The sequence below is a fragment of the Phoenix dactylifera genome, chromosome 14 (assembly GCF_051530095.1).
Source record: "Phoenix dactylifera cultivar Ajwa chromosome 14, Ajwa_hap1_PhDact_Kaust_v1.1, whole genome shotgun sequence".
NCBI lineage: Eukaryota > Viridiplantae > Streptophyta > Magnoliopsida > Arecales > Arecaceae > Phoenix > Phoenix dactylifera.
The window spans coordinates 19,585,649-19,596,700 of NC_143203.1; the positions used below are offsets into that span (position 1 = coordinate 19,585,649).

Sequence of the window (11,052 nt, forward strand, 5' to 3'; positions counted from 1 at the left end):
GATAAATCGATACATAGTTTTCAAAATATATTTTTTTAGTAATATACACTATATAGTCAGATGCACACCAAGTAATTAATCATCTCACATTTGTTTTTTTTTTAACATTATGAGATTAATAGGCTCCATTAGTAATAGAAGTCTCATTCTTATTTGATTTTTTTTTTTTTTTTGAGGTAGGCACAGTTGAAAATAGGGCAAAATAAAAGCTCCGCTCATAAAATATTCTATAGTGCCCTCCAATGTGATTTTTTTTTTCTAGAATTTGTGCCGTTTGGTGGACCATGGAAGAAGAAATTATTATATATATTGTATGCACGTGCATGCACCCAATAATAGCCGTTGATTTCTTTTTTTGGTAAAAAAAGCCGTTGATTTTTATGGCCTCATGCATTCAGCATGTATGGCAAAATGCTGGTATACGCAATAATTTCGCCTCAGAAAGAAACCTCCTCCGAACGACACCTCCAGCTGCCCACCGGACCTTCACTCCCCATCTGACACGTGTTATATACGATCTTATGGTGGGAAACCTCAAGGAGCCCCCTTCCTTGCCCGTCCCCATTCGTCACACTTCTACGCGTTCCCTCAACGAGTGGACGGATGATGATCTCCCCTTGGAAAACCAGACGGTTGATCTTATGTCCGTATAGAAATACTTTACGGTCATGGAATCTTCCGAGGTCCGCATAAGAATTCAAATGAAGTTAAATTATAATCCTTCGCCTCGAAGTGTCAAACCGTCCGCCAAATGGAGACGCGACGCGCACGGCTGCTAACCGCGACCGTCCGATCGGAGATCGCATCCGACGGCCAACAGATTGCCTCGCCTATAAGAAACGCCTACCCACCTCCTCCTTTTCCGCCGTCCCCAAACAAGGATCTGGAACGATTCTAGCGTCTTCCTTCTATTTCCCAATTTCTTCCCCAAAGATCGCATCTTTGCCAGGGTTTTTCCTCTCTTCCTTTGATATCGACGCGAAAATGGCCGAATCCAACGTCCAACCGGATCAGATTGTGAGAACTCCGCCCCGATTTGATTTTCTTTTGATTTCTTTGGGAATTTTTAGGGATTTGTTTTGTTGATGGGTTGTTGGGTATTGAATTTCTAGAGATCGGAGGTGGAGGAGGAGGAGCAGAGGCTGAGGTACCTGGAGTTGGTGCACGTGGCGGCGCTGCAAGCGGTGGGGTGCGTGGCGACGGTGTACGAGTACGCGAGGGAGAGAGCGGGGCCGCTGAAGCCCGGCGTCCAGACGGTGGAGGGCACGGTCAAGACCGTCGTCGGCCCCGTCTACGATAAGTTCCACGACGCCCCCTTCGAGCTCCTCAAGTTCGTCGATCGCAAGGTCCGTATCCCTCATTGTTATTAGCATTTTTTGTATGAATCGGGTTCAGGTAACATTAATGCTATTATTTTGGTTGGGATTGTGTGTGTGCCGCGGGATCACAGGTGGGGGAATCGGTTCAGGAGCTGGAGCGTCACGTCCCGTCGGCGGTGAAGTCCGTGGCGGGCGAGGTGCAGCGTGCCGGCGTGGTCGGGACGGCGGCCGGCCTCGCCCGGGCGGCCCGCTCGCGGTACGAGCCGGCGGCCGAGCGGTGCGCGGTGTCGGCCTGGCGGTCGCTGAACCGGCTCCCGCTCTTCCCCCAGGTGGCTCAGCGGGCCGTGGTCCCCGCGGCGGCCCACCTCTCCGAGAGCTACAACCGCGCGGTCGGCTACTCCGCGGAGAAGGGCTACGCCGTGTCCGCCTACCTCCCCCTCGTCCCCACCGACCGCATCGCCAAGGTCTTTGCCGCCCCCGCCGCCGACGGTGAGTCTGCCGCCGCCGCTCCTGCGACCCCGCCCGAGAGGGAGATCACCGTGCAGTAAAGTGAAATTGGACGGTTGTGATCGATCTTGTTGCTTGGATGGATGATGATGATGGTGTTGGTTAATAATATTTCCTGTGGTACATATCGCATACATTGCGAAGGTTGCGTGGTTTGTGTAGTTGCGGACGATGTTTTATTACCGCATTGTGTGTTTATGAACAGCTGCTAGTTTATGTTTGCTTTTATAGAAGCTTGGTTTTTTTTTTTTTTTTGCTAAAATTATAAAAGCTTGCTTTCTTTTGGCATATGATACATTCGAATTGCATCTAATGGTGTTAATAGACCTGCGATATAATGTTAGTGAAGAGATTTATTAACTTCGAGAAGGTGGTAATTTGTCAAGCTAGTACTTTAGATCTTGAATAGGGTTAGAAGATATCTAGCAAACTATCTCTTGTAGGGATCTAGGTGTCTAATAATTTTTGAAAATTATTTATCTGATTATGGACCATGTTTGGTTGATGGAAGAATTATTTTGAAAAATACTATTGAAAAAAAAAGGCTATCATATTTGGTTGAGGTAATCTTGTATGAGGACATTATTAATTTTTTTCCATCTATTTGTTGGCCATTGATAATATTGGCTAATAAAAGTAAAACAATTATACATATATTAAAAAATATTTTTTATTATAGATAAATTTTAGCATATTTTAGTATATAAATAAATATATTAATTATTGATAAATTTTATGTTAGATTTATTTGGTAATTAATAAATATTTATTAATTATGTATTAATAATTATTATTTATTAACAAATATACTGATAGATTAAATATATTATTATTTATAAATATTATTAAATAATATATTAATATATTTAAATATATTGATATAATATTAATATAATATAAGTGAGGGTATTTTTGTAAAAAAAATATTGATAGTATTTGTTTTACTTTTTCTTTCAGAAAAATGAATATAAAATATTGGAATCCATCATTTATTTTACTTTTTTATTTTCTTTTGTACTAAATATAGTAATCTCACATAAAATTTATTTTTTGATAATAGATTATGTCTAACCAAATGGGTCTTTAGAGATTTATAGCTCAAATCATGTGTAGTGGTTATTTTGCGTTCGAGCGTTTTATGTTTTATACATCAAACCAATGCCTTTTGTTATATTCTTTCCTTGGTGTTTAAGCACATACATTGTGCATGAATAACTTCTTGTCCGGTCGCATGACTTGTAGCATAGTAAATGTGTTATATGCACTGTCGAAAGCTTGTTGAATTATTTTTTCGAAGCATACAAATCTTAGCAACTATTTAATCATTGCTAATTTAGTTTGTGAGTTTTTTAATGCCTTGTTGAATTGTTTATTACTATGTTAAAAAAAAACATTATACAATACATATGTATATATTTCTGGTGTTTTTTTCTCTCTTGCATATTCATCTTTGCTCCCCCATGCTTGTTTGTCTATTGTTTAATATTTTGTGTGTGATGAAAAACTAATTTCATCATTATTCATTAGTATTGCTATATTTTTATAAAAAAAAGCTATGACATTAGATTCAAATCTTAGAATTGTTCACTAAGCTCAAAGTGTATATTCGAGCTTGTTTATTAAGCTATTTCATGGTTGGTCATGTGTGCATTTTTGTCTTATGCGGTTATACCATGAAGCGTTTAGAAGATAGTCAATTCGAGCATCCTAGACTCCAATAGCAATAGTCCCTAGAAGATTTAGGCTTTGTTTGAGATTGCTATTGGCAATAAAGTTTTTAAAAATAGAGCTTTTGGAAGTAGAGTTTTTATAAAAAGCCATTAACTATTTGGTAACTACATTTCTAAAGTGTTGTGAAACTTTAACATATGTTTGGTAACTAAAATATGAAAGTAATTTTGATATGATAAAATGACAATAAAAGATATTGCATAGTAGAGTATAATACAATATAATATTACATATTATTACATATTAAAATATTATTATTCTGTATAGTATTATTATAATATAGCATAATATAATATTGAATACTATAGCATAATAATATAATATAATATGTTATGATATGATATGATATAATAATGTATTATTAATAGTATAATCTTACTACAACGTAATATAATATTATTATAATTATGACATAATATATAATATAATATCATATAATAATATTATAATATAATATAATATAATGGATTAGAATTTAATCTAATAATACATTATAATATGATAGATTATATTGTAGAATAATAATATTATATTATTATTAAATATTATTATATTAGATTGTATTATTGTAATATAATATTATTATTATATTATATGTTTATATTATTATAATAATATTATTATAAAATTAATGTAATATAATCTGATATGTTTATAATCATCTAATACAATATAATATAATGTAATATAATCTGATATATTATCTTGTTATATTATTAATAGTATATTATAATAATAATATTATAAAATTATATTATATTATCATAAAATAATTATTATTATGATAATAATACTATGATTGCAATGATATGTTATATTATGCTTACAATATAATATAATATAATATTTATATTAATTTACTATTATTATATTATATTTATAATAATATAATATGATATAATATAATATAATATAGGATCCAATCATGAGATTTGTTGGTGGGCATTTTGGTTATTAGAAAAATTAAACAACTTCTCGATATTGTCCGCAAAATACTTTTGGAGAAGCTCCAAAATATAGCATTTTTCAAATAGACATTTTTAGCTTTTTGACAAAATTAAAATAGCTTCTCGATTTTTTACTAAATATTACTATACGATCCAAAAATGCTTTCGGAGGGATAGAAAGCTTTGCCAAACGAGGCCTTAGTCATGGCTATTAAGAAAAAAGGTACACAAATAAAGAAGGGAGAAGTGGACTAGCAATTGCTCGCTGCATGTGATTATGATTAGTAGATCGCAAACATTTCATGTGTGTTTTCTCAATTAACAACATGTATAATTATTATATTGTTTTTTGCTCTTCTCTCCCTTCTTCTTTGAAGAGTCCTAAATCCTAATGCAAAAGAATAGGTACCTATTCAAAACAGAGAAAAATACATAATTCTCTTTGCAAGAAATTAATCCCCAAATAGGCTTCGCAATAAAAGGAAAAAAATAAAGAAGTAAGAGAAGGAAATCACAACGTGTTCAAGTATGAGATAGGGAGAGAAGAGTAAATCGCCACGCATTCAAGTATGAGATAGCGTAGTTACGTAGTTACAATAGTAATTGAAAAATTGGATGGCAGCAATATGACTTCCATATTTTTATACAAAATTTTAAGCAAATTTTTACTATTGAGGAACCTAAATGCACATATGGAGAGGACTTAAAAGTTCAAGCATAGGACCTTTTCTTTTTGCCGCACGCTTCTTTTTTAGAATATTTGCACTTTCATTTTTTTGAAAAGACAAGATAAATATGTAAATCAAAAAGAAAAGTATCCTTAGCAATTATGAACAACGAGTGCTAATGAAATTATAACTATCCATCAAATGTTTCAATTTTTAATAAACTCCTATAAGATAAGAGTGTCCATTTTCTCTAAGTTCTTCAAATCAACCACATATGAAGTACGCATGCTGAGATCTAATAAAAATATACTTAGCACCTCATCATCGGTGGTTGACAACCGGGGTTGACATTTAATCCATAGGTGATATGGATTTGTGAAGCAAAAACTCCTACCTTATCTTTCATCTAGGTTTATATCAAGTATTCATTATTGATATTTTGGTCCTTATTGTACCAATTAATATTGTATCCATCCTTAAAGGAAATGTTCTTATAAAATACTTTGAATGAATACAGATCATTCACAATATCAAAGGGATGCATTTTGGTTTGGATGCGACCTAAATTTGCTTCAATTCACGACTAGGTGGATTCAGGTTAAATCAAGTCCAAAGGGATTGGAGTTCGATACTAAAACCTATTGTTTGAACTAAAATTTGCCTTCATGAGGCATGTTCATTCGGATTCATCCACATCCTCCTCGACCATTTGGTTATGATCCGGAACCCATGCTCAAATTTGCCGGTTTGGTAGCGGCCTAATACTGGCCGGGTATCTAGGGTTTGGGTCTAAATCGGGTGCGATATGATTTGGATCCTGGCGTGCCCATTTACCCAACCCACTTGCACCCCACCATTAGGCAAGGGTCAGCCCTCCTTCCCAAACCCTATACAAAATTCCCACACCCAGAACCCAAACAATTCCTATCATCTGCTTCTATTATGAGCTTAGTTTTGCACCCCATCTCATCTCCTTCCAAGAAATAATGACACATCATGAGCTTGGGCTCCTCATCCACCCCTCTCCCTCTCCCACCCCTCTCCCTCTCCCCTCTTTCTCTTCAAAGAAAAGCAAGGAGACTCCGACTCCAATCCTCCTCTTTTCTTCCCTCTCCCAGGCCTCGAACCAAGCGCCCCAACCGCCTCCGCCCCAACCTCCCCAAAACCCTAATCCCCAAACCCCAATCCCCACCTCCGCCGCCCCCTCGGCCCCTCCCTCCTCCGACTCCCGATGAATCCCCCGCCGCCCACCCCGTCGTCGTCGTCGTCGAAGGAGAGGTGGAAGCTGTCGAGGGAACGGTGCGGGCGGCGGAGGGAGTCGTCCCGTTCCCTCCCGCCGGCCACCGATTGTTCCCGGGACCGGTCCTCGACCTCGTCTTCCGGTTTGCCGCCCTTTTCGCGGTGCAGACGGTTGTTGCCGTCTGGTTCCTAGGCGGCGAGAGCGTCGAGGAGAGCGGGGGACGTGAGGAGCAGGGGAGGAAGACGATGAAGGTTGAGAAGGCGGAGGTGGAGGGCGTGGGGGAGTTTGAGAGGATGGTGCTGGAGATCAGGGCGATGGCGAAGGAGGCGAGGGAGAGCGACAGGAAGGATCTTGCTGAGGGGAATAGAGTCAAGGAGGAGGTTGGCCGGGGAATTGGCCGCTTGAGAAAGAGTTTTTCTCAGGTTATTTTGGATGAGAATGATTCTTCTTCTTCTTCCAAGGGTAGGGATGGGAAGAAAAGTGGAGGGAAATCGAACGAGAAAAGAAAGCTTGGATTTTTGAGCTCCGTTGCGAAGAATCGGAATGTTCCAAAGGGGTTTAATGGGTCAAAGGGGAAGGATGAGTCTGTTGATGGTGGCATTGGTATGGTATTTTGCCTCTTTTTCAATTCAATGCAAGTTAACTATTTAATAACTTTGTTGTTGTTTCTTTCGTTGAATTAATTAACCAAACCACATTCTTCAGGCCAATTCTAGCCTTTTACCTGTGGTACTATGTATTAGGTTCTAGCTTGCACAAATGATTTTACTCACCGATATATCATTTTGTCAACTGTTACTATTTGAATTTTGGTTTCCTATAAAAGTCCAGGTTCTTCTGATTGCATCTGAAAGTTGTTTGGTGTGTGGCTAGATAGTGACAAGCCTAGCTCTTGCTACGTAGCCTACATATTGTTTGGTTCTCTGGATGGGGCTGATTTAGAGTTTATGGTCTACATTCACCTAATGATATCAGTGGAAACCTACAAAAAAGAATAATAATGATAATATCGGAGGAAGGCTAAAAAGGAATGCTTCAAAAAAGACAATTCGTGAAGCTGACCCCAAATAGTTGGACAAGGTTAGATGGTAATATGGTATCTAGGGTTGTTTTACCAATATCTTTTCAAGGGCATTTCTACAATCAATGATGAAGTAGTTTGTTTTTGGTTTAAATAAAATAAGGTTATCACATTTGATGCCTCTTTTTAATTGTCTTAGGAGAACAAATTTATGGGTAAGAGTGACAAACTCAATGTTTGTGCAAAAGTGCAAACTTGTCCGTGTCCTGCACAAAGCCATGAGGCAAGAGGATTTTGAGTAACAAAGAATCTATATCATGATATAAGGGTACTCTCAGAATATGAAGATTAGAAATATATTCCTCGTACAAGCTCTTATGCTTAATTCCGCACCCCCCCCCCCCCCCCCACCCCCACCCCAAGAAAGAAAAAAAAGGATATGAATTAAAATAATTCAATATCCACAAATCATTAAAAACATTTAGCCCTCTGTAATTAGAATGAAGAGGTTAGTTGTTTAGTGAACTTCTGATACCATATATAATCTCAAACTATCATACATTACTTTCTATACCATTAGACTTGACTTGTTTGCTTTGGGCATGTTGCAGAATACAGGGGTACCCCGAGTTGTTCCCCATTCTTCATGCAAGAACAATTCTTTTGTTTTACTTCCAGAAACAAAACTTAATTTTTCAGCTTGTTTGACTAAAATTGCTTTCTACTCCTGATATTATGATGAATTGTCTGATGCCATAAAAGGCATAATAAGCACTTAGAAATCCATCACTGTATCAGGTAAAATTGTTAATTTATTCATCTTAGGTGGTATTCAACAGCTTGCTCATCAAAAACCTGGGAAGGAACCCTCAATACTGAATGAGCAAGGGAAGAAAAGAGCATGTGGCTCCGAGATGACCAAAACGTTTGCTGATGTGGAGAGTTATACAGTTTCATCAACTCAAGGAACTGAAAGATTAGAAGATGGTCATGGCACTTCTTTTAGTAGAACCAGAAACAGTAGAAGCAACCCAGATTATATTGAAGGGGATTTGTCTCCCGAGTTTAGCAGTTCCACATATGCTGTATATGATTCTAGAAGTTATACTCAAGCAGATATATCAAAGGAGGCTTCTCTGATGGAAAGCAAATCCATGCTGGAGATGCAGAATGACAAAAGTTCCATGAAGGCAAATGGAGAACCCTCTGTTATAAACAGAAACGTCAGTGAGAAAGAAGAGCGGGATTCGCAAACTAAACAAGTTGAACACAAGTCAGTTGTTAATGAAGAAAAAGATAGCCAGTTTGATAAAGGGCACAATCTGTGGTGGTTGAAACTTCCTTATGTTCTAGTAAGCAATTTTTCTCCCATACTGTGTTTGTTCATATTCCTATCTTCTTTGTTACAAAAAAAAGGGGCATGTGCATCTCTTCAGTTTCATTATATTATGCAAATTAGTTATCTCCTTGCACCTGATTTCAATTGTTTCAGTACTATGCATATGGTTTTAATCTCAGGACTTGCAACTATACTTTCTTTCATAATAAAATCAAGAATGTTTAGATGCTTATTCTTAGCTATTATGATTTTCAGGCTATTTTTCTATGCAGAGGTTCTGATGGCAATGGCCCAAAAGGACTCTACTCCTTACAGATGAACTCTTCGTCAGATGATGGGAATTTTACATCTTATACTGTTGCTTTTCAAGATCGTGGTGATGCATCAAACTTCTGCTACTTAGTGGAGTCCTTTTTTGAAGAGTTGGGTGATGTCAGTGCTGACATTGTTCCTCTGACTATTCAAGTAAGAGTTATTCTTGATTCACTCATAATAGAACTCTAAATCTGGTTATATATCCTTCCTTTTCTTTTGGTGGAGCAACTGATGCATCAATATAATAGAAAGCCTTTCTGGTACTTCATGATATGAAACTTGAAGCAGAAAAGCCTTTACTGATAAAAACGTGATATGCAGGAAGCATCTGTGACATCTTATAGTACGTCAGAACATATTTGAAGTGGCAGATAGCATACTCCTTATATAGTACATGTTTAATATAACTTTCACACTTTTTTCTCCCTTTCTCATATCTAAGATTTGGTTTTGTTAGAGCTAATTTATGGCTAAAGATAGGTAGGTTTTTCAATAATATTGTCATGTGGACAGCTCTATTCTCTACTCATGAATTTTTTCCCTCAACTGGGGATATAAAGCTGCACAATGGGTGTGTTTCAGGAACTTGACGAGGCAGTAACGGCGGGTGAATTTAAGGTGATTGTTGTTAGAAAGGGCCAACTTCATTTGTATGCTGGACAGCCTCTTGCTGAAGCAGAGACTGCATTGCGTTCTTTGTTAGACTAGACTTGAGAGATTGTAGGGGAAAAAAATAGGTGAAGGGTTTTTTTCCTCCATGCAACATTCGAAAATATCTGCTTGAAGTGGTGCATTTATTTATGCTGAATCACTCATATTTTTTTTCTGTTTTTTTGCAGTGGTAGGAGATTTTGAACTGTAAAGGGCAGCGACGGGATCATTGTATTGATACAAGTTACAAAATTGGTTTTCTTGTGGTTGACACCATTGTTTTAACTGAGATTTGTGCGACAGAAAATTATTTCTATTCGCAGAATATTGATGTCTATAAATGGCTTGATCTCCTCATGTAGCAGCAGTAGCCCGTACCCATGATCTCAAAATAACATTTTTGCTGAGCAAATATATCATGTCAAAGTATCAAATGAAATATATTTCATGATATTCGAAACATTTTTTGCAAGATTTATATTGTAGCAAGTGCAATTATCTTGATGAAGCCATGATATACGGTAACAGATGTGATGATTTTTAATGCGGTAAGGCAATTTGACTACTGATCTTGCCTGACCTTTCAATATTCTCTTTGGTAACTTCTTTGATCTTCTCTACCTAGCCAGAGCTGTATATGTCATATAAGCATGCACTCTTTGATAACTTATTTGGTCTACTCCATCTAATCAAACTTGTATGTGTTATAAGCATGCCCTACAAATCACCTTTCCTTTATGTGTCCAAGTTATCTCTTGTTTGCAAGGTGTGAATGCCTGTTAGAACTGATCTTATGGGCTATTGCTCTCACATATGTAATGTTACAACTTCAAATTGTGGTGTTGTAATTTTGAACACTACATTGTCCATCATGCATCCTAGCAATTTTAAATTGCTAATTTCTGTTATTGGCTCACTGCATCACCCTCTAGATGCTAATTGCTCGGTCGGTATCAATGATGCAACCATGCCTTTTGGTAGATAATCAGCACAAAAAATGGAGAGTGGCTGCAAATGATATAAGAAAATAAAAAGCAAACCTTGCTGAATTTGTTGTTGGATTTTTTTTGTTCTGAGATGGAAGGATAAAAGGAGCAGAAATTACTTCCTTCAGCTTATTTATCCTATTTCGCAAAACACTGCACGAAGAGCCCCATCCTTTTCTCTCTTTTTTTTTTCTGTTTCTCTCTCGTCTTCTCCTTTTCTCTATCCCATTCTCTCTCTCTCTCTCTCTCTCTCTCTCTCTCTCTCTCGTTTTAGGCGGACCGCCGCTATCTGCTAGAGTTGCAAGCTCTTCAACAAAGGTTATAGCTA

At 37.2% G+C, this 11,052-nt stretch overlaps 2 protein-coding genes across 4 annotated transcripts; both read left to right on the forward strand.

Annotated features, from left to right (window-relative positions):
* Window positions 1–846: 846 nt before the first annotated feature.
* LOC103715090 (stress-related protein-like) lies at window positions 847–2,059 on the forward strand. Its single transcript, XM_008802610.6, has 3 exons — window positions 847–1,017; window positions 1,113–1,346; window positions 1,451–2,059. Exons 1-3 carry the CDS (start codon window positions 985–987, stop codon window positions 1,865–1,867), a joined length of 684 nt encoding a protein of 227 aa, XP_008800832.4. The 5' UTR covers window positions 847–984; the 3' UTR covers window positions 1,868–2,059.
* A 4,000-nt stretch (window positions 2,060–6,059) lies between these two features.
* On the forward strand, window positions 6,060–10,200 carry LOC103715089 (ABC subfamily C protein). Of its 3 annotated transcripts, none has more exons than XR_015973089.2 (5): window positions 6,060–7,015; window positions 8,259–8,785; window positions 9,045–9,237; window positions 9,670–9,824; window positions 9,927–10,200. XR_015973089.2 is itself a non-coding variant. In XM_008802609.6 (5 exons), exons 1-4 carry the CDS (start codon window positions 6,169–6,171, stop codon window positions 9,793–9,795), a joined length of 1,710 nt encoding a protein of 569 aa, XP_008800831.4. In that variant the 5' UTR covers window positions 6,060–6,168; the 3' UTR covers window positions 9,796–9,824; window positions 9,927–10,200. The 3 variants fall into 3 exon arrangements, 2 of the variants coding, with proteins under 2 accessions (XP_008800831.4, XP_088566761.2); XM_008802609.6 differs by having other exon boundaries at window positions 9,028–9,237; XM_088710635.2 differs by lacking the exons at window positions 9,670–9,824; window positions 9,927–10,200 and adding an exon at window positions 9,409–9,592 and having other exon boundaries at window positions 6,127–7,015; window positions 9,028–9,237.
* Window positions 10,201–11,052: the final 852 nt, after the last annotated feature.